The sequence below is a fragment of the Elephas maximus genome, chromosome 3 (genome assembly GCF_024166365.1).
Source record: "Elephas maximus indicus isolate mEleMax1 chromosome 3, mEleMax1 primary haplotype, whole genome shotgun sequence".
NCBI lineage: Eukaryota > Metazoa > Chordata > Mammalia > Proboscidea > Elephantidae > Elephas > Elephas maximus.
Window position 1 is genome coordinate 61,243,579 of NC_064821.1, and position 24,638 is coordinate 61,268,216.

Below are 24,638 nucleotides of genomic sequence, written 5' to 3' on the forward strand. Positions count from 1 at the left end.
GTTAGAATATATTTGCTAAATTTTACTGTTTCTTAAAGTAAATCTATGCCACAGGAAGAATTCTTTTGTTTTCCTTAATACTTCGTGCCTTTGCTCTTTGCTAATTTTTCCCCTTTATGTTCATAGCTGGATGGAGAGCTGATGAGGACTGGTGTTAAAGGACAATTCAGATTTGAGAATTGAACTCAAACTCCTCCCATTGAGTGACATCTTGGCAGACTGAACCCTCCCAGTTCTGAAGCTGGAGGGCACGTTGTTATGTAGCACACCTAACTCAATGCATGTTGAAAAATGTTATTAAGCAAACAGTACTTGCTATTTTTAGTTACCTGCTCACACAAATCTTCTAGGCCTAGTGGTAGGGATATAAGGAAAGAATAAAAATGGCATAGTCACTTGTGAACTGAGATAAATAACAACTGCAGCTGCGGGTAACCCTATTAGGCAAGTTAAACGTACCTTCAATCTTAAAATAAGATACAGAGATAAAGATCTCTTACTGTTTTTTTTTCTCTCTTGGCTGGAGGGGGCTGCTGCTGCGTAGGCACTATGATAGGTGCTGACTGATACACTGGCTGACTTGGGTAAAAAGGCGTTCCTAAAGAATCAGAAAAGAATGAAAAGAAGCATTTAGCAATTTTATCAATCACTATAGTACTATCAGTGCACTGTGACTCTGGGTAATCCCTTAAAAAAAAAAAAGGATTTTTCTTAATCTTTTCCCACTAGTTCTCAGCACCATTTAACACAGATAAACACTCCTTCTTCTAGCTACTGAAGCGGTCAAAAAATGATTTCCAAAATTTGGAAATTACCTTTCCTTAGCATTTCACACAAAACAACAAAATAACCAACTCCTGAGACTGGCACCAGAGCTACCTCTCCAAAACACAAATACTGCAATATCACTGCTTTAAAAAAAATCTACTCTGGTTGCCAACGATTTAAAACAGTGGCTCTCAATGAAAAGTTTGTCTGTGGGCTTGGTCAGGAGTAGGAAGTAAACATATCTGATTATCTTGGGGGTTGAGAAAAAAACCCCAAAAAAAACCAAACCTGTTGCCGTCAAGTCAATTCCAACTCATAGCAACCCTATAGGACAGAGTAGAACTGCCCCAACAGGGTTTCCAGGGAGCATCTGGTAGCTTCAACCTGTCGATCTTTCGGTTAGCATCCGTAGCTCTTAACCACTACTCCACCAGGGTTTCCTAGTTGATCTAATTCCTCTCCTTATTTATAGAGAAACACTGCCATAGGTACCTTGGCAGGGTACTCCTTGACAAACGTCCTCATGTTGAGTTGGAAAAAAGGCTGCAAACAAACAGCCTAAAGTCCAGATGCTACGTATATAATTCAAGATCCTTTAACTCTGATTCCCAGCGTTTAAGTACATCTTCTACCATTCTCAACCACACGCCTTTGCTCTAGCTATAACCTACTACTATTCCTATCCCTTGAGTATACTGATCTCTTTTGTATCTTTCATGCCTTTGACTCTTTTGCCCTCTGCCTGAAAGAATCTTCTTCTACCTACTCTTGTATTACCAATAAACTATTTTAAACTTTCAAAGCTTAGTCTATTATTACCATTACAGGACAGAGTAGAACTGCCCCACGGGGTTTCCAAGAAGCGGCTGGTGGATTTGAACTGCCGACATTTTGGTTAGCAGCTGAGCTCTTAACCACTGTGCCACCAGGACTCCAATAAACTATTTTTAACTTTCAAGACTTAGTCTATTATTACAATTATTATTAAACCAGAGTGCTTACAGTAGAGGTGGTGAAAAGAGGCCAGATCCTGGAGATCTTGAAGGTATAGCCCATCGATTTGCTGAGGGATTGGATGTGGGTGTGAGTGACACAGGGATCAAGGAAAATGCTTAAGGTTTTTTGTCTGACCAAGTGGAAGAATGGAGGTGCTATTACTGAGATAAGGGTGACTAGAAAATAAGAGTATGATCTTGGACACATAGTTTGAGTTGCTTATTAGACCTTCGAATGGAGATATCAAGCAGGCAGGTGAGACATAAGTCTGGAGTCAGAGGATAGGTATGAGCTAGAGCTATTCATTATGGAATTGACAGAATATGGACATTTAAACCACGAAGCTGGATAACTCGAGAAGTGAGCATGAGAAGCCCAAGGGCTAAATCCTGGGGCACTCTATGTTTAGAGGTCACAGATATGAGGAAAACTTAGCAAAGGAGATGAAAAGGAGAAACCAAGGTAGTGGTTAACATGAAGAAAATGGTTCAAGATTTGGGGGGAGAATGTTTTTGCTGTAAAGGGAAGCAGAAGAAAAGGGCTATATCTGGACAAGAATATGAAGCCAAAAAGAAAAATTTTTTTTTTTTTTTAAAGATGGAAAATGAGGGAGTATGTCTGTATGTTGATGAGACTAGAGACTAACCCAGCAGGAGGGGGAAAAAAAAGTGAGAATGTGGGAAAGAGAAGGTTCTGCTAGCGTGATAGCCTTAACTGGGTCCGGGGAGATGACCTAGTGCACAGGTGAACCTTCAAGTTGAAATTTCTCAGAAGAGCATGAGTCGCAGTACCACAACTCTGTACAGATTAGGTTTGGAGAATCAGATTTGGAAAGATCTAAAAAGAGGGTATGACTAGAATTTCAGTAAGTTCACTATAAAAAGAGACAAAAACCATAGCCACCTCATGGCAGTGAATAAAAACAGACCTCAAATAAGCCAATTCTATGCTACCCTATTAGGTCACTAGCTCCTAGAAGTCCAAAACCAAACCCACTGCCGTCGAGTCGATTCCGACTCATAGCAACCCTATAGGACAGAGTAGAACTGCCCCATAGAGTTTCCAAGGAGCACCTGGCAGATTTGAACCGCTGACCTCTATGGTTAGCAGCCATAGCACTTAACCACTACACCACCAAGGTTCCCAAAGTCCAAAAACAAACCCTTAAAACGGGTTTCAAATGCTGCTAGACAAGCAACATACTCCGCTCACCTTGCCGTATTTTTCAAGCTAAGTGAAATAAGATCTAAAAGGTGAACCATCTCTCTCTTTTTTAAAACCAAAATTCTTCAGATGAAACACTGAAACATTTTTGCATCAACATGCCTGGGGCAGTACCTGACCTATCATACACATCCAAAAAATACCTGAATAAACCGGGCAGAACAGAATAATCTCAATATCCCAACCCAGTGCTGTAGAGTTGATTCCGACTCTCAACATAGTGGGCTTAAATACAATTAGTAAAACATCAAGTCATCTTCTCAATTGTAGGCCCTAGCAGAAGAGGCCTTCTGCCCTATCAAAAATAGGTTTCTTTTATGAGTCAAAAAACTTCTTATATAGTCGAGGACATTTAAAAACATTTTTATTCTATTAAAAATCTGAATAACTTTGCATACCGTATCAATTAGGTAAGATACTTAACCTCTCAAGACCTCACATATTAAGAGGTAAGCTGGTCTAGATCAAAGGTCTGCAAAGTACCACCCATGGCCCAAATCTGGCCACGCACCTCTTTTTTTAAAAGAAAGTTTAATTGGAAGACATCCACAGAGAGTAGTTTATCAACTACAGATGGCTGCTTTTTGCACTCCAATGACAGAGTTGAATAGTTGAGCAGGGACCATATGGCCCACAAAGCCTAAAATATTTCCTAACTTGCCCTTTATAGAAAAAGTGCTGGCCTCTGGTATAGATCAGTATGGTTCCCAAACCCTAGACTATACTTATGCGTGACACATCTATACAATAATTACCATGAAATACACAAATACATACACACCCATACACAAGGACAGGTTGGACAAGATGATTTTTTTGCAAACTATTATGAAATTGTTCCAGTCCCACCTTTTTGTTATTAGAATAGTCTTCCTATATGAAATGATACTGACAACAAATGGCAATTTTCTTTAAAGATCCTATTGGCAAAATTAAAATGTAATAGTCCTGTGTGTTTTCTCCTTTACTTTACTTTTACATAGTTTATTTTACTTGCCCATGTTATCAAAAGATCTGGAAACCACTGGTTTAATCAATACTTAGGATTTCTTCTCATTACTAAAACCCTGGCATAAACATCAAACAAATGTACTATAAAACCCTGAAACATAGGAAGGGTATTTTAATATCTACATTCTACTAATACGATGTCTTACATATCGCAAGTTTTCCCAAAAAAATATTCAAAGCCTTGAATTATTTTCCACAGAAACAATGGTAAACATTGTCGTTAAATACCCAGGTTGGCACAGAAAAATTAATTTTTCTCACAGTATACCCAGAACAATACTAGTATCAATACACAACCATATCACTAAACATAGTATTACTTCTTCAGGAAAACAAAATCAAATTCGACTTGGGATGCCAAAAAGGTTCCTACTTCTACATACCACAATGGAAACAATGACTCCCTGAGCTCTTATTAGCTAAATGAGGTGCCCAAGCCCCATAGAAACTCAGGGAAAGAGGTAAAAAGAGGATGACAGGAGGAGGGAATGGTATGGTAGCATGAGAAGAAAAAAAGAGTATACTGGTTTGAAGCTAGGACTAACAGGGCCTTCTACCACTGTAAATTCTCAATCTTTTCTTTCCCAACACTATCCCTACCATTAACCATACCCCTCTGCCCCCCAACCCTAAATTTTCCATGTTAGGTGGGCCTGGAAATAACTTTGGTCTACATCAGTTATTTTTCCGGTAGAGGAACAATAATGGGAATCAAAATGTTTAAGAAAAAATGATGGGAGAAAAACTGAAAAGCTTACACTGAGCAAATGCTGTTCATTAGTTAATTTTCCTCCAAACAATGGAAAGACAGCCAGAATTACATTTTGCCAGCAGAATCCCAAGATCTTGTTTGCAGAACTTCAGTGTAAGTAAGAGTATTCTTTGCGAATCAATGTCCAAGAGTAAAACTGACTGGGAGTAAAATGGTAGGATGCTGGAGTGAACTGTAAAGCTGAAGATGCAGAGCTAAGAACCCTGGGCAAAAGATCACCCAACTCATCAACTCCAGCAGCAGGATAAGAAGGAACACGTCTCCCGGCTTCATTCCTTGCCAGTTCTGCCAGAGGAAGGTCCTCTGCCCTGTAGCAGAGGGCCCCTGCATCAGAACAAAGAACCATGATCCCACCCCCCACCCACTTCTAATCTAAACCCATTCAAGGACAAGAGAGGTAGTAGGAGAAAAGGGAGGTCTCAGGATTAGAGGGAAAAGTGAAGAAACGGGAGGGAGAATGTAAGAGAAAGGGAGAATGTCAACAAGAGGGAATAGAAAAGGAAATGTTCTTCTAGACCATAAGACCATATACGGTGTAAGCTGTTGGATCAGAACTTTCAATTCTGATAAAAGCATATTAATTAGTGACAAACTTTAGAGTTAAAACATCTGCCCAAATGGGGAAAATAATCTAACTTCCATCAATAGAGGACTGGATAAATAAATTATGATTCATTCCTAGAATGGAATACTAGGTAGCTCTTAAAACAAATGAGGGAAATCTTCCAGGTAATAAAATGGAAAGATGACCACAAATACAGTGTAAGATTGGGGCGGGGGGGGGGGGGACGGACAGTAAGTTTTAGAACATTATGAAGAGTATGCGTCCATCTGTGTTAAAAAGTTGCTTAAATGTAAATATAAAAAATATCTGAAAGGGTATGTATCAAACTATTAAACTGTTATTTCTTTAGGGAATAAGAGAGAGGGAGAGAAATGTCTTGCTTCAACTTTATACATTCTATACTATTTGAATTTTTAAATCATTAATCACTGGTTACTTCTATAATGAAATAAATTATTTTAAAATAGTTTTCCTAATCTTAGGGAAATAGTGTTTTAATCTAAGTGCTAAACTGCCTATTTGCTGGCTAGTGGACTCTGCGCAAGAATTTCCTAGTGAAGAAAGAATACAAAAGTGAACAGATATCAATAATACATGAGATACAACTGCACCTCAACATACTGCTTTTGCATAAGAATAAATAAATATGGTGTATACATAACAGGCAGTGGTTAAGAGCTCAGGCTCCTAACCAAAAGGTTGGCAGTTCGAATCCACAGCTGCTCCTTGGAAACCCTATGGGGCAGTTCTACTCTGTCTTACAGAGTTGCTATGAGTTGGAATTGACTCAACACCAATGGGTTTATATATAAATAGAGCCAAAATTTTATAATAATGCATACCCAAATCCGCAAATTATTTCTCTTCTACTAAACTCATCCAGGATGCCCTGGATGGTGCAAAAGATTAACATGCTTGGCTGCTAACCAAAAAGTTGGAGGTTCCAGTCTACCCAGAGATGTCCTGGAAGAAAGGCCTGATAGTCTTACTTCAAAAAAGTCAGCCATTGAAAACCCTATGGAGTACAGTTCTGCTCTGACAAACATGAGGCTGTCACAAGTTGAAGATGACTCGACGACAATTGGTGGGTGGGGTGGTTGGTATACTCATCTATGTTGTCCTATCAATACCACAGCAGTAGTATGAATAGCAATAGAGAGGGCTAGCAGAGACTTAGAGTAAGAAATTTAATGATGAAATTTTTGAGTCAAATTATATAAATGATATAATCTGCAATTAAACAGCAGACTAGAATTCAGTGACATACCTTTAAAAATGATTTTGTGAATTAAAAGACACAACTGCATTCAATTTGCAACTTGCAATTAAGAGAGAAATATTGTCAATTTTAGCATGTTTACTCTGATTAAGACCAACTCATTTCATAGTCTTACCATTCAATAAGTTCTAGGTAATACCCCCAGCCAATTTCACACAAATAATTTTAATTGGATTTAAGTTTTCAGAATAAGGACTGATGCAAAGGCACTAGAATTGCATTTAAATTGTGAATTGAAGAGAAGTTCAAAGGAAACACAAGGAACACTTCAACAGTGTGAGGCAATGTTCTAGATCAAGAGCTGGGTGATAAGTATACGTTATTTTACTTTAAAACTCACAAATATGTAATATATACTGTTCTGAAAATATCAACTATTTCATAGTAAAAATACAACTTAATAAAGTTGAGTTAAAAAAAAACATTTCTCAGACATTTAATTAGGTTATAAAGAATTATTCTGAAATGGCAGTTTCACAAGGCAATACTGACCAAGGTTTTTTTTTTTTTAATAACATTTTATTGTGTTTTCAGTGAAAGTTTACAAACAGATTAGGTTCCCATTTGACAATTTCTTAGCGAACTGTTCACTGACATTAGTTACGTTTTTCACAAGGTGTCAACATTCTCTTTCATTGCGTTCTGGTTATCCTGTTTCTAGCATTCTAGTTTTCCTGCCCCCTTTCTCCTCATCTTTGCTTTAGAGAAACTGCTGACCTTTTGGTGACCAAGGTGATAGAAAGCTTTTCTCCTCTCTAAAAGAAGCCAAATCAGGTAACACTCCGTTGCTTTGCCTATTTCACCCCAAAATTGAAGAAAAACTTTCTTGAGTTATTCTAATACCAAGCAATTCTGCTGTGAAGTTTCTGTATCGAGCCATTAAATCCGAATGTCAGGAAATTGGTTAATGGATACATGGTTATTTCTAACAGATTACCATCTTAAAAGAACAAGCCAAAATTTTAATGTATCTTTGCTGGTAGTGGGAGAGATCAATTCTTACTAAATCTTAAAGTTTAATTTTTCTAGTACTCACTTATTTTATCCCTTATAATTAAATTTCTATGGAATAAAACAAATGTAGTATGTGGTAGGAAATTTTTTGAACAAAATAAGCAATTATCATTACTCCTTGGTTTAGTATTTGCTCACACATCAACAAGCTTGACATTTTCTTCTCTACATTAAAAACAATTTTAATTTTTTAAAGGCATTTTTATTTGACCTAACCCTCAAAACTTCTCCATGATATAGATCGTATCACAATTTTGCACATGAGGAATTACAGGTTCACTGAGTTATATTCAGTCATTTAATGTATATTTCCTAAGTGCCTGCCATTCAGTATTCTAGGTGCAGGAGATACAGCAGCAAATAAAACGAAAATCCCTGCCTTCATGGATGTTACCTTCTAGTGGAAAACTAACAACATTTAGTAAAATTTCTAAGATGTTCACGTGTTGCCCCCAAGTATATTCCTATTTGTGGCAACTCTATGTGTGTCAGAGTAGAACTTAGCTCCAAGAATTTCCAAGGCTCTGACTTTTCAAAAGCAGATAGCCAGGCCTTTCTTCCGAGGTATCTCTGGGTGATTTCTAACTGCCAACCTTACAGCTAGTAGTTGAGCACTTAACCATTTGTGCTACCCAGGGATGTTGGGTGGTGAAAAATGCTTGGAGAAAAAGAAATCACAGAAGGGAGATAACCTAAATTTATACCATTAGCAAAAATCTAGGCAGTGGTGAGTTGGCAGCAGATGTCAGAATTGTGAGACACGGGCTCTTTTCCATCAGAATGCCAGATTCTTCTGAAGGTGACATTACGTAAGTATATTTCTGTAATACTCTTTCCTTGTAAGCCACTCTCTAAAAAGCTTTCAGGGCAAAATTGTTTACAATATTCAAAACCAAAAACTTTATACCATTAAACATCATTGTCCAAACTGACCCATCAAACAACAAAATGAAATAAATACAACAATCTAGCGGAAATGGCCTGATTTTCTCACTTACCATAAGCATTGGGGAAATCCCCAGGTCCTGGTCCAGGATAAAAAGGGCCTGGCCCTGGTGGCTGAACTGGATACTGTTGTGGGGGCCCAACATAAGGAGGACCACTATGACGGTACTAGAAGAGAAAAAGTACAGATATTTAATAAATAATATGAATGTTCAGTACATGCAAAGTTCAATATTTAGAAATAAAGTGTGTATGTATGTGTTTTTAAGAAAATCATTTAGATAAGGTGAAGGCACTTGGTTAAATGCATTCAAAATGCTTGCTTGCCATCCAGATGCAATGAAGATGAAGAAGAAGGTGTGCCTTAGGTAAAGCCATACAGCAAATCAGTGCACAGACAGACCATCAGCTCACTGTAAGATGGTTTTGGGATGGTAGCTTTCAATGACATTAAAGGATATCACAGGAACAGCATAGTTACTAAGTCCATTTTAGAGCAGGTGGTTGTGGGGGACAGGTGGGGAAGAGCTAGGAGATAAAAACAATTTCTCTATCACCTTAGAAAATAATAAGTAAAGAGATATAGAAACATCTCCTTACAATATTATGGAAAACGATAAAATGGTTAAACTTACTACCAACTACAAAGTTTATACGTTACCAGAAACCACTATCATCACCCATCCTCCCTACTTCCTCTGATGAGAATATGAGTTGACTCTCACTCTACTGCTGGGCAACACATCCCTGAAAGATACTTTACCTGTGGTATACAGTACTGAGGACCCTGGGGCACTGGGTACGGCATGGGCAGATGGTTAACCATCATGATGTGCTGGTTGGCCTGATACACTGCAGTGGGTGTCTGTGCACCAGGACGAATGGAAGGACTGCTGTTCGGGATGGTAGCTCTAGGAGGCTGTATTTGAGGCCTCTGGAAAAACTGGGAAGGGGACAAAAAACACTTACTTTTTTTTGCAAAGGGGGATATATAAATTTTACATTTCTGAGCTCTCCCTTCTTTTCCACTAAGAGAAATAGGATCAACCTGAATAAGAAACACAATATAAATGAAAAGACTGGGTTCATGAAAAACATTCTACACAAGGTCAAATTTGATCAGTGTTGTTACACATCTAAAAACAGCAGGGCAATCTCAGCTGTTTCATAATGAAGTCTCAGCTATTTAAAAACTGAAATTTTGTACCATAATTAATTATCAATTTAAAAATACATGATAAAATATAACAAAAGGGGTAGCTGGTGTCTTTCTCAAAGTTGTTTTGTTTTACAAAAGCACTGACTTTTCAAAAAGAGTAAATGGCTCATTATCAACTTATTAAAAATTAAAACTGGTTCCCCCCAAAACCCACCACTCAAGTCACATATAAAATAGAAGGAAAAGAAACCTCTCCAGACATAAACATTTTCATTCCAGTTCATCAGGGTCAAGCTAAACTAAAATCATTTCTAGAGTTTCCAGATGCTGAACTAAGTCTCCCTTTTCAAAAAGATGGGAATTCCATATTACACAGAACCCGATTTTGCTTTCTAAAACAGTCTGCAATAAAAGTGGAGAATCTAGACAGGCCGAGGAATGGTCTGGAATGAGCAGAGCTCAAATCTCAAATGACCTAAGTAGCAGGCAACCAGTACCTGTGATTACCCATGGTTCTCACTGCTGGCTTAAAAGCCTAGAAACAATATATCAATAGTGAATTTCCAATGTGAATGTATCTATTCAACAGCAAACAATAAATCTCATTGTAATAATACTAAAGGGGATAGAGTAATAATGAGGCCATGCAGAACCAGTAGTTTATTACCTGAATAGGTCTGAATCCTCCCTTCAATTATGAAGCAAGAAAGCAGCAGGAAACAGAAAGAAAGCCAATGGAACAGCTTACAGATCAGTAGGAAGGAGTAGGACATAGCATGCAACTCAATATCTACTTAGTAATAATAGGAAAGAAGCTAGAAAAAAAGACTAGAAAACTAGAATGACAATCCTCCACTTGAGAATTCAAGGATATATAGAATCCAAAGATCAAATCACATTAAAAATAAATAAAGCCAGTGGCAAAAACCTTCTAATAGTAGCCACAAATTCTAACAGCTTGAAAGGAAATTTCTGGTTGGTGGCACAACTACAGTTGGGACTACTAATTCCTATTCTTGGCTCTTATGGGCACTCATTATGCATTACGCAATTTGACATTAGTTGTTTAGTTTCTCTATGATTCACTCTCCATCTTGAATGAAGATAAGAGTTAATAAAAATAAGCGCCATTTGTTATTTTGAAGTTTGCAAAAGAGCTGAGAGATAGCTACAAGTTTTCAATATATATCAGACTCTTCCAAATAAAACTTGCTCTCTCCAAGTACCCAAGCATGTAAGAGGCCACTTGTATCTTTAAAGTGGAGAGTTATAATAATTGTCTAAAATATGGTCTAGCTTCAATCTCTCCTGAGTTGTTCCACAATTTCAGACATGAGTGTCCAAATAAAGGCAACGGTGAGCTTTGACTTGTGGGCCCACTCAGGTTTTACCTATCCCGCCCTACACTTAAGCATCGAGTTATCCACAGGTGGTATGAGAAGTTATTTTTCATCTTATGCTGAAGTGGGGGAATTGGAAACCATTGCCCAAGGCTCAGCGCCATTCAGCCTTCATACCCCAGGGCAAAGAAAGCCCTAAAGAGGATAAGTCACAGGAAAGCAATAGACAGAAAGAAAAAGCAGGAGAAGGGAGTGAATGGGGGAACCAAAAGTGGGGCACACAGAGAGCAGCTGATGGAAATGACAAGAAAAGCATAGGAGGCAAAGTTGATAACACAGGAATCTGGGCTGGGACACAACTACAACAACAGTCTTCTGTCGTTATCTCCACTGACAACAATCTTGGTGACAGATCCAAGAGTTTCAATTCGCTGCAAACAGGAACACTGAAGTAGTAAACTTTCCATTATTGCACTGTACTTCTCTTAATTACACAGCAAAGAGAATTTATTACATATCAATGTATGTGAGTGGTAAACATCTTTTAGGGAAAACTTAGTGTTTTCATGGGGCCCTGATGACGCACTGGTTAAGTGTTTGGCTGTTAACGAAAAGGTCCGCAGTTCAAATTCACCAGTTGGTCCTTGGAACCCCTCTGAGGCAGTTCTACTCTGTCCTACAGGGTCGCTATGAGTTGGAATTGACTCGACAGTGATGGGTTTGGGTTTGGTTTGCCATTTTCATAATCTGGTTAATGTATCAGGAGCCACAAAAATGTTACAAGCCTCAAGTAGAAGAGAGTCATTCATCTGCTCAACTTATTGAGCACTACAATGTCACAGACCATGAATAAAGATTAATACTACAGGATCTTTTCCCATCGACTCTAGAGGGCAGCCAAGACAAGGAGACCATCAAATGGACACAGGTAATGACCTACTGTGGTTATATTAACATCAAATTATGTCAGCACACTTAAATATTGCCTGAAGAGACTTGGTATTACAGATATAGGAAACTTATTTTTTTTTTTTAATTTATGCAGAGTAAGAAAAATATAGATTCAATATGGGCAAAATTCTCCCACAATTTAAGTTTACTACAGGGTCTCTGTGAGTCGGAATTGACTTGACAGTGATAATTTTTTTAAATACGTGAGTACTCTTCTTACCATTATTTTACAATTGTTTCGCTGGAATTTTTAACCAGCCTGTACAGCATTAGCTGAGATTCCCTCTTACTTAAGGAGGTTTCTGAAGAGTATAAAACTGTTTTCTTCAATGGTTGTGAAACAGAAGCAAACATTCTGTGTTTCTAACAATAATCCTACCACACAACTAAGTCAGTAAAACACAAAAGCTGTGGTTATACTGACATACGATAATTTTTTTTTTTTTACAACTACCACTTCAACTTTGAAGCTAGGTAGTCATGTGATTTACACAGGCACATTCAGTAACGAGAGTGAAGATTTACACAGCACTTACTAGCCACCAGGCACCATTCTAAACACTTTACATACATATATATTCATTCCTCTTCACAACGAACCTCTGAGGCAGGTACTATTATTAAACACTCACACTGATAAATGAGGAAACTAAGGGAGATCAGATAATTTGCCCAAGGTCTCCCATATGTAGTTTAAACAGAGTCAGGTTCTAAATCTGTACTCTTAACTGCTACACATACTACCTCTCATGAAATAAACACCCTGTGTTTTCAAGCAAGGGTCATCAGTCAGAAGAAACCTTCTCTTTACAAAGGCTGAAAGGTTTTGGTGGGACCGTTATACACAACTAATGGGTGCCACATCCCACAACACATAGTGGAACCCTGGTAAGAAAAATGCTCCATCAGTTAATTCACAAAATTCATGTTTCGCATCCAGGAAATAAATTTCTTCTACCTACACAACTGTAATTCTCCACCTCCCTTAAAACCCAGTAAACCCAGTGTCGTTGAGTCGATTCCAACACCTCCCTTAAAGTAACTGAAATTTGTTCATGTTTTAATATCCCTGGCACAACATTTTACACACCTACTTTTGTTCAACCTTTATTGAACTAAAATTTTTACAAGGACAGGCTACCTGGAACTTTTTTTTCATCCACAAAAGTACACCGTCACACATTCATACACGCAACATGGCATCTAAAATCCACAGAACTGGCAAAGCTGCCACTGTTGGAAATGTATAGAAGTAAATAGATGAATTCTCTCTCTCTCTCTTTATATTCCTTCATAACCATTCAGTTGCAAATGTAGAATTAGATTTAACAGTAGTGCAGAAAATTCAGATTCTCAGATGTGTGGGCATGGTAACAGACCATAGGTTACTAAAGAGAATTCGTTAATGGATTTTCCCGAAACGCTCGCAATCCTTATGAATCCCATTTCCTCTCAGCTAAGCGATGGTGCATCATTAAAAGAATCACACTCCCTCTAGGATGAAGGACTGTATGAGACATTTAGTCTAATTATCTACCCAAATTTCCATCTCTTCTATGACATACCCTTGGGGCTATGAAACTTTAACAACTCAAGACCCAGCTCTGTTTCACTGTTAAGCAGAGTTCTGGCACAGCAAAGTCTTTCCTTCTACTGGCTCCAAATCTTTCTCTCTGTATTACCTACTCAGTGGACCAGTGTCTATCCCTGAAACCACATGGAAGTCAAATTCTTCTTCTCCATAAATGACTGACCTCTAAGTTATCCGGAGACTGCCATCACTGCTAACTTTACACCACTGTCCAGTTTTTGTTCCAAATCAATCACTGCCCTTCGCTGCATGTCCCTCCAACAAAGATTCTGAATTGCCTCAACAGTTTTCTCTTTTCCCTCAATCTGCTCCTGTTGCTTAAAGTCTCACTAAGTAGAGAACCAAAGACAAATACGAAGGTGGAGTCTGCCCAGAATGAACCTGGCACTCACTCAGTAAATATTTTTGTTGCTGATAAACAGGCAATATACATCTCTTATTGTTGCCATCTATATTTCCATTAATGAAACCAAGAATCACAGGAGCTCTTTTTTTTTTAATTGAACTTTAGATAAAGGTTTACAGAGAACACACTAGTTTCTCATCGAATGGTACACACATTGTTGTATGACACTGGTTAACAACCCCATGACATGTCAGCACTCTCCCTTCTCAACCCTGGGTTCCCTATTACCAACTTTCCTGTTCCCTCCTACTGTCCAGTCCCCGCCCCACGGTTGGTACGCCCCTTTAGTCTTGTTTTGTTCCGTGGGCCTGTTCAATCTTTGGCTGAACGGTGAACCTCAGGAGTGGCCTCATTACTGAGCTGAAAGGGTGTCCAGGGGCCATACTCTCAGGGTTTCTCCAGTCTCTCACATTTCAACTACTGAGCGGTATTGAGCTCATAATCATTTAAGACCCTTAAATTATCTTTATACATAAGCTGCCAATGAGCCAGTCTCTTCAATTCTGTATGTACTCTTATAGTTGCGTTTTGAAGCCCAGGTGGGGAATCTTGTAATTGTCCCTTCGAAATTTTATCTGGCTAAGGTCAACCCAGCATTGCAGACCCTCCAGGTCTTTTTGGATTCTGATTATATCATGCCATGTAAAAACACACGACCACTGGCAAACCTGACAGGCATATCATTTACCCAAGTCACTTATAAAAATGCTGAGGAAGCCTAGATAGAGAAATGGAAACCATGTATAAGAATCATTTCCTAAACTTGATTTTATTCTGTTTTAAGTCTTTCCTTTTTCAGTGGTTTACTAGAATGCCAGAATGGAAGAGGAAGGTGACAGCCCTCGTCAAAATAGTACCTGTGGGCACCTCCAAAGGGCTAGGATGTATTTAAAACAGAGGCTAAACTTAGGGTACTCGTGATTGCTAACTTTCGTACAAATACTCCAAAAGCCACATGAAAAATGCTTCCTCTTGGAAAATCCTTCTAAAGATGCAGTATTTCAGACCATTACCCAAAACTTCCTGGCAATAACATTGGCAATAAATGCTTTTTAAAGATGCTGGTAATTACAATGTATCATTTTCCATGACTTTGTTCTCTGAAATCATCAAAAGACAAAGATATCTCCAACAAATACATAAACCCACCACCCAACCCAGTGCCCTCGAGTCAATTCTGACTCATAGCGACCCTATAGGGCAGAAATTCTTTGAAAACCACCTCTTCATTTTCAGCAACTAGAAAAATCTTATTCAATCACATTAGCTCTTCCATGTGGAAAAAAGCTACTGATTGCTTTTTTGTGAAGCAATAAAAACCAAATTAAAATATGCTTGTGAAATCCACAGCTTTTTATAACATATAGTTCAGCTTACTGGAGGGATGAACAGTAAGGTCTGGAATTGCTTAAGAATTTTTTTGTGTGTGTGAATATCTTTAAAAATTCTAAAATACTCCTGAGAAATACGGTAGTGCTATGATTCTCTGACAAGTTACAAAGCGACAAGCAACAAAAAGTCCATATAAGGGGATATAACTCAGATATCAATCACATGTTCTGCTACCTCATAATAATTTATAATGAAAATTTATTCTATTTTCTAACTCTTTATTTTCCCGCATTTAAACAATATCATGTAATTTAGGTTTTACTAACCGTCAGATGTAAGCCCTAGAACTGAGCTGTCCAATACAGTAGCCACTAGCCACATGTGGCTACTTAAAATTAAGTCAAAACTTTAGTTCCTCAGCCACACTAGCCACATCTCAAATGCTCAAAAGCCATATGTGGCTAGTGGCTACCATAATGGAAACACAGATACAGAACATTTCCATCATCGCTGAAAGTTCTATTAGAAAGCACTGCCCTAGAAGACTATGTCAGATATAAGAAAGCAAGCCCTAAGGACTCTGTCAGGAACAAGAAGGTTTTTTGTCAGATCATAATGCAGTCTCAGAAATGAGCATCCTTCTAGAACACTTCAGTCACAGCTAAAAATAGAGTGGGCAAAGGGAAAGGCAGGCTGTCTCACTGCTCAATTAACACTTACGAAGGACCTATTATGTGCAAGACACTATGATAGGTGGTACTTTAATCCTCACAACACCCCTAGAAATAGGTGCTGTTATTATAAGACCCCTATATTATATTATTTATGAGCATATTTTAGCCATCTCACAGATAAGAAAGCTGAGGCCCAAGGTTAGTTTGTAGTGAAGCTGAGGCTGAATCCCAGTTCTGCTGACTCCCAATCCGTACGTTCTTCACTATCTGTGCTGCCATCCTACAACACCAGACAAAACTGCCATCATGACCTTCTGAAAGAGTCCACAGTTCTGGTCATAAGACTATGTATACACATGCTTAATCTGGTTTCTTACTCTTATCAATCAAACTCTGATGTGCCAGGTCTGGCCCCAGATGCAAGCCCCCAGCCTTCCTTTCTTTCACTTTCTGAGAAACTGCCTATAGCAATACAAATAAATCCAAACCAGGAACTAGGACACTGAATATAACAACATAACTTTGAGCAGAGGAACCTTTAGGTATCATAAGGAAAATACCAACTTATAGCAGTTGTTGCTTCTTTCTTTCTTCCCTCTTATTTTTTCTAAATCTTTTGGCAGAAATAGACAAACTACAGCAGAAAACATGCATATGTTTGCCACCAAATACTGTTAAGTTTTATGAGGCTTAACATTTGTTTACGCTAAATCTAGTTGTTTTAAATATGGATATTATCCAGTACCTTTGAACACTCTGTGAACTATAGCCATATTTCAACAAATTGCAAAATGTTTTTATTCTAAGAACATTTTTAAATACCAATTCCCTGATGTGTCTCATAATAAAAAGACTATTCAGCCATACTATATAACCAACACTCAATCTCTATTGTGAAACTCAAAAGTAAAATAAGGACAGGAACATAAGTAACCTTAAACCACAACTATACAAATTCTGATGACCAAAGATACAAAATTAACTACACAAAACAGAATCTAAGTTATGCCAAACGGCTTCTTCTAATTCTGAAAGTACTTTCTGTTCTTTCAGTTTCTAATTACCTTGAGATTTTCAAACATCAGTGTAAAAATAGTTGACATATTTCTAAAGCCAAGGGTATGCCAAGGGGATACAAAATTACTTAGGACTTCTTGCTTTATCTTGAGAAAACTGTTATTCTAAAAGCTCTCTTCAGATGATAAAATACGAAAAGAACAGAATATCCTTAGTAATCTAAAGAATCTCTGCAAAATGCAAAAACTAATGATACCAGAAAGAAGATGAGGCTGGTATAATCCTAACTGCAGCACAATGTCTCTGACTCGCAAAAACTCAAAAAGAGCCCTAGTTGGTCACACATAAATAAAGATATTCTAAAGGAAAGTACCGCCAGAAAAAACCTTCTATAGCAATTTCTTGGTTCTCTTAAGAGCAAAGAAAATGTTTACTATCTAAAATTTCATTATTTGTTTCACTTCAATTCATATCATTTCCTTTTATATATATAAATATATAGGTTCCAGATACTAACCTGGGCGAGGATGTTTTCTTTTCACAAGCAATTACCTCCAAATAGTTTACCTAAACGGTAGTTATTATTTTTATTCTCTGCACTGTTTATAGAACCAATGGTTACAAACCATCCACAAAAAGTTACTGATTTGCTATTGCACTTTAGAAACAATAATCATAGGAAACATCACCTAACATTCAAATTCTTTTTTTAAAAAACGAAGCCCAGAGCACGAAAGGGCGTAAGCGATTAGAAAAGTAGCCACTGATGAATAAGTAAAGTGAGAAACCTATTCACTAGTTTCAAGGCAAATTCTAACTCTTGATTTAATTTTATCTGGCCAAAGCAAACAGCCATAGGTGAAAAAATTACTTGCATCTTTAATTCAACACAACAAACCAGAAGTATCCCCCCCCAAAAAAACATAGATTTTTCCCCCCTTAGAATTGTATTCTCTGTATACCACTTCTTAAAAAAAATAATCAAAGCACAAATAAAAGTATATAGGGTTTATTTGAGCAGTTATTCTGTATGCAGGGACATTACTTCGTTAAAAAAAAAAAAAAAGAGACTCAAATCAGGCTCGTTACAATGAAGCTTTCAAGAAGAGGAGTTAACAGTAAAAAATCAACTATTGACTAATAATCTCAAGGTGAATGAAATCATGTCTTCCTTACTGAGATCAGCTGACATCAGGTTACTAGGTGGTTTCTTTGACCGTCATTCATTTGAAATTGCCTCAAGTTAAATTCCTTGCATTAAGATAAACTTTGAACAGCTTCATGGTTATCACCGTTGTCTTATACCATCGGAGGTTTTTGATTTTATGATTGCCTATCTTCACACTGGAACCCTGGTGGTGCAGTGGTTAAAAGCTTAGCTGCTAACCAAAAGGTCAGCAGTTCAAATCTACCTGTCACTCCTTGGAGGCCCTATGGAGTAGTTCTACTCTGTCCTATAGGGTTGCTATGAGTCAGAACCAACTCAATGGCAATGAGTTTACCTCCACATTATTTCTTTTTATCTGTTCTTGAATGCATTTCCCATTGGTCAATGACCTTTATGAACGTTATTATACACTCAGAGGAATCTGTCAATTCCTGTTCCTTAATTTCTCTTTCTTAACACACTCGATGCTTGTTTTTCACTGTACTATATTGCTTTCATTACTCAATTCCCTGTCTCAGTTTGTATTATGAGCACCACCTCCTCTGTGAACTTCTCAGAATTTTAGCTATTTTTTTTTTTAATTTATTTAGTTAGATCTGAGGAAAAGATTCTCTTAAACATAGGCTTCAGTCTCAATGATTCTCAAGTGAAAAATGGAATCACTTTGGTATTTGAGATTTGGAAATATGTGGAGGCTTTTTTTTTTTCTTCCTATTTTTTAATTGTCCCTGGGGGAATTCCACTGGCATTTAGAGCCCAGAGATGGCTAAATGAACTGCAATTTACAGGTTTTTTTTCATAATCAGTTATCCCACCCATTCCATTGTAAACAGACCAAAGCAGCCCCTATATCTCCTGTGGATACAGAATAGCAAACTCTTCCCCATAATTTATACCCACCACACCACCAGTTCAGTGACCTCCTGCTCAGCAGTGCCACTTCAATCCATGCCTCTTCCCTCTTCTACTTTTCCAGGGTAACTACTGCTGCTTCCTGAGCCAAGGGAATATACTTCCTTACGCACTTAAATCTCTGTGGTATAATAAAAGAATTTAACTGGTATTTTAAAAGGCAGAGTACCATAGTAAAAAGCAGACCATTACCTGAAGTTTTTCAACCCAAAGCAACATTTTGGATTTGTTCCACATATCAAAAATCCACCTTCAAGTACTACTGTCAGAAGATATTTTTTCTAGCTAATGAATAAATTATACACACACACTTCTATTTTTTTAATGGTCAAAACATACTGTAATTTGGCAAGCATCGTCCTACAGCTAAAAAAAAGACCAATCTGCCAATATTACACATAAAAAAGGTACAAGACTGAAACATACTTTTTCTCACAAAGAATTCTGAAAGTTTTCCTTGATTGTTGGAATTAAGGAAAGACAAAATGTAACACATGCCTTTAAGGCTTAGAAGATTAGAAAACAGAATTTCACAAAAATGGCTACGAATACAACATCTCAATAATTGAGTACCACTGCTGTTGAACACACGTAGTAGAAAACACTCAGCCTTTACGTTCCTGCTGTATTCATTAGGAACTTTAAAAACTTCAGATTAACAGCCTTTAACAGACTGGCTTCCCGGCCATCATAACTCAAGCGTAGCCGCCACTCATCTGTCAGCATAAGCTTGCATGATGCTAAACAGGTTTCACTGGAGATTTTGGGGTAGGAAAAAAGCCCTGGCTATCCACTTCCACAAATCAACCATGAAAATCCTATGGATCATAACGGGGTGATCTGCAACTGATCATGGTGATGGTGCCAGACTGGGAAGCTTTTTGTTCTGCTGCGCAAGGGGTTGCCCTGAGTCAGGGGCCAGCTCTTGGGCAGCTAACAACTCTTAATAAGAGGGCCCTGGGCTATTTGGCAATATGGTTCTGGTTTCAAAAGTCACCCATAATCTATGTCACAGACGATACTCCAAAATAATTGCAACTAAAGATAATATTAAAGGTAAAGTCTGCCTCAAGCTGTCTGAAATTATTTTTGAAAGAAGCCAGGGTTTTACAAACACACCAACATTAACAAACAAAAGCTGCTACATAAAAGAGCTCATAAAATGTTTTTGCTCAATTCCTTGTCTCCATTTAATATACAGTTTCTTTTCACTTTGTTTCTTGAGCAGAGATTGCCAGGTCTACCTGTCAGGAGTATCTGGTTTGACCTCTGCCTAAAATTTAAGCCCTGCCTCTATAGCCCTTGACTAAATTTTTTTTTTTTCCAATTTATATTTAACCATATCACCTAAAAGAGAGTCCCTGGATGAAGCAAATGGCTAAGCAATCAACTACTACCCTAAAGGTTATCAGTTTGACCCACCCAGAGGTGCTTTGGAAGAGAGGCCTAGTGAGCTGCTTCTGAAAAGTCATCGTCATATGGTGTCGACCTGATTCCAACTCATAGCGACCCAATGGGTCAGAGTTGAACTGCCCCATAGCCTTCCCTAGGCTTTAACCTTTATGGAACAGATCGCCAGGTCTTTTCTTCCACGGAGCAATTGATGGGTTTGAACCGCCAACCTTTTGGTTAGTAGCCAAGTATTTAACCACTGTATCACCATGGCTCCTTATATCAAAGAAGAACCACCTACTTACTTCTTCTCTGAGTTCTCCTACAAAGTGCCTCTGTTGTTACTGCTGTTGTTAGGTGTTATCAAGCCAATTTCAACTCACAGCAACCCCAAGTGACAGAGGAGAACTGCCCTATAGGGCTTTCTAGGCTATAATCTTTATGGTAGCAGATCACCAGGCCTTTCTCCCACAGAGCTGCTGGGTAGGTTCGAACTGCCAACCTTTTGGTTAGCAGCCAAGTGCTTAACCATTATGCCAACAGTCCTCCTTAAAATGCCCTTAACACCTCAATTTGCTTGGCCTTTATATCCTCCAAATTCCAGGCCTACGTTTTGGGAAACTGAGCCATGTCACTCTAAGACATAAAGGCCTTCAATTAAACAATATCCATTTACTTAGTAATAATACTTCTAAAATATGATGTCAGGTAAACACTGGTAACATTTCTCTTTTTTTATCAAACTGTACTATGTTGCACAACAATATTAAAAACAGATGCTACTGTTTACTTTGTGACAGATGTTTTACATATATTATCCCTAATGTAGAGAGTATTTATCCCCATTTTAAATATGACAAAACCAAGGCTCAGAAAAAGATTTGCTTAGTGACCCTACTGGTGACATAGTAGAACTGGTAATATGAACGTAAGTCTGTTATAGTCTAAAGCCCAAACTTTTCCTACAACAGCAGGAGAAAATGTTTTAGAATATTCCACAAAAAGCTGTTTGAGGGAAAAAAAATCCTGCAAGTCTTTTTGTTTCTCCAACACCAACTCCTTTGGTAGATTTCTAAATAACTTAATGTTAGCATATATATTTTTGAAATTTTAATTTATACAATTACTTCATTAAAAACAAAAACCAACAAGCTAAAACTATTCAAATTAAATAATAAGGTATCTATTTTCTATATGTCCTAAGAATAAAGATAATTCTATGCAGCAAATGAATATACATTACTGCTAATTAACTTGTTATTAGGTCTAGTTAGTAACTGAGATTAAGTGGTTTTAGAAATATTAATGATATTTTATACATGTCAATACAAGTTACATCAGAATGTTAACAAAAAACCCTTAGAATGTTGCCTGTTCAATTCAGTTAAATTTATATTTAACACAGATATCCACAACTTGTTGAAACTTAATATATCTAAAATTTTTCAAAGCTTCTCTAAATTCAAAGCAATCTTTTTTTAAGGAAAGAAACTGTAATCATTAGTTTTAAATTGTACCGTGAACAGAAGCAAATGGCTTTGTTAATAACAAAATGCAATGAAATTAGTGAACTAAAAGAACTGAATCATATCAGATAGAAGCTACTCTTGAAGAGAGTAATTTGATGGCAGCATTCTAAGAGTTAGCAGCTACTAAAGCTCTCTCGCCTATTAGTTAAGGGTGATAGTGAAGGGGCAAGAGTACAGTACCTGATGATGGGCAGGTCGAGGCCCCGCTGCAAACTGAGAAAAGGAGGGAAAACAAACACAAAAGGAAAGGCACAAAGAGTCAGAAACACCACAACAAAAACCAAAATGTCACACAATATGCCAAAAGAAAAAACCCACAAGGAAAAAAACAAAAACAAAAAACACAAACAGTCAAAGCTTTGCTGCAGGACAGTGACAGACAGGCACTAAGAGTCAACAGGTTAACACCACCACTACCAGGAACAGTTTGTCATTTATCAGTTGGAGAGAAGCAGCGAAGCTGTCAGGCACCTAAGGGTGCTCTCTGATAGGAATACTTTTTTAAAACCCTAAAATAGGGCAAAAGAAAGTCTGAAACACTAGTGGTTACATTAAAACAAGCATATGAAAGTTAAGAATGCTTGCATGTAACCAATATAGCTGAAGGGAATGAGAAATGCTTTTACATTGCAAGAAATAGCCAGGAGATAATTATAATGTCCAACAGGAAATAAAGAATATAACAGGACTGATTTCAAGTTTTCTTAAGTGGGTATCTCATACATGAAATCAAAGTTTTAATACCTTCCTTTATATCTTGAAGTTAAAGAATAATATCTTAGGAAAATATGTATTTAAATGTAAATGTAATTAACTAGTCAAGTTTAATAGCAGGCATGTCAACGCAAACAGCTAGCAAAGAACATTGTTCTCTAACATAATTAAAGTGCAACTATTATAAGTTCAAGAAGAAAAAAAAATAAAGAAGTCAACTGAGTACGCTCTCAATTACTATTTGTAGACAACCGCAAAACACTCTACACATATATATCTACCGCTACCTGATGCTGAGAATAAATGCAAACATAACTCCTCAGCTAAAGCATAAAGTACTTGAACGTGGATAATTTATATTCCAACTCTTACTCCGCCTAACTTGGAATGAAAAAAAAAAAAAAGAAGAAGAAGAAGCTTTTGCACCCATGAAGTTTCTAAGACTAAACCTCTAAGATCATACAACTCATCATCAGAGGAAAATTCGGCTACCAATATATTTTTACTAAAAAGGACAGGAAAGTACTGAGGCATGGAGAGCCATGTTCTGGCTACTAATACTTCAATAATACTCAAATCACCCTCTTTAATAGTGAAAAGAAAATATATAGAAAGCCGTTTTCAATACAAACCATACACGGTTTTAATACTTTTAAAGAGCTAGTTGTTTTATTTTCTATGATATCTTCCTTCTGTCAGCTCATCACTACAGCTGGATTAGATTGAAGATTAACTAAGAAATAATCCCTACTACTTAGAATTTAAATTTTGTGCAACAGTAATTTGTAAGACACTTGAATTATTTCCCTAACTGCCATTATTTCATATAAATTTTTTTCCACAAATTGCAGTGGAGCACAGGCCACAATATGGGAGATACCTGAAGACGGTGTTACCAAGAGTTCATCTAAGAAGCTAAAATGTCACCTATTGTTCAAGTAATGAAACATCTCTTAACATAGAAGTTATTCAGCATAACTTAAGGAACCCTCAGGGACCTATATGCTTAGAGTGTGTTAGGTCAACCACTATATTTGGCTAACCACTGTAATATAGTTTTTTAATGATGATAATGGCAGCTGTATTTCTTGAAGAAAATTTTCTCTTCAAAGAAACTAAGGTCTCATATTTTCAGTTTTCCAATTATGAGAAGAAAACAGATCATACCTCTACTATGAACATCAAGTTTCAAGAGTAGGCAACACCACCCAAGTGGTATGAATGTGGGGGGGGGAGGGTGGAAGTGAGATGTTTCTTCATGACACTTTTGAAGAAAATGGGAGGGATGGGCCATGTTAAAAAAATTAACCTGAGTGTAGCAGTACCTGTCTTATCACTGTTCCACAGAAAGATCCCATTTCGAAGTCTCTAGAAGTTGAAACTTTATATATTTGGAATGTTCCAGTCAAAAGAGAAACTTTCTATGAGCAAGAGGAATACCTTATAAAATTATGTATATATTTCAAAAAAAAATAAAAATAAACCAACACACAAGTTAGTGGGAAAGTGTCTTGGGAAAGTACCCTAGTCTATTTTGCACTAGTCACCATTGGCTATTGAGTTTTTCATTCGGAATGACAATAGTCTTAATCCTATGGGTAACTGTAAGCAACAGAACAAACTGTAGTCGCTGCTGGCTTGTATTAAATATAGAAACTTTTGTTTCTTTTCTTTTTTTTTTTTTTAGAGGGGTCTTAAGATGGTGAGGATTGTAGATATAAAGGAAAGCAGCCTTCTGTGAACTTGGATCCAGTGTTAATGCCACCCACCCATTCACTCACATATCCTTCTATGCACAGTTGGTAACTGGGCATAGCCAATGTAACATTGATGTAACTTTGGCGCTTGGCACCACAAAATATAAAAATCACCAATGCTT

At 37.4% G+C, this 24,638-nt stretch overlaps 1 protein-coding gene across 8 annotated transcripts in view; it reads right to left on the reverse strand.

Moving 5' to 3' along the window:
• Positions 1-24,638, reverse strand: part of EIF4G3 (eukaryotic translation initiation factor 4 gamma 3) — a 381,417-nt gene that overhangs the window by 150,842 nt on the left and 205,937 nt on the right. For 5 of the 8 annotated variants that reach the window (XM_049878174.1, XM_049878170.1, XM_049878168.1 and 2 more), the window contains 4 exons: positions 22,226-22,258; positions 9,338-9,517; positions 8,628-8,742; positions 501-598 (listed from right to left, as the gene is read on the reverse strand). In XM_049878174.1, the coding sequence (XP_049734131.1) occupies positions 501-598; positions 8,628-8,742; positions 9,338-9,517; positions 22,226-22,258 (426 nt within the window). Of the gene's footprint in view, positions 1-500; positions 599-8,627; positions 8,743-9,337; positions 9,518-10,400; positions 10,420-22,225; positions 22,259-24,638 lie in introns of those variants that run through there. The other 3 variants (XM_049878173.1, XM_049878172.1, XM_049878171.1) reach the window with 1 other exon arrangement.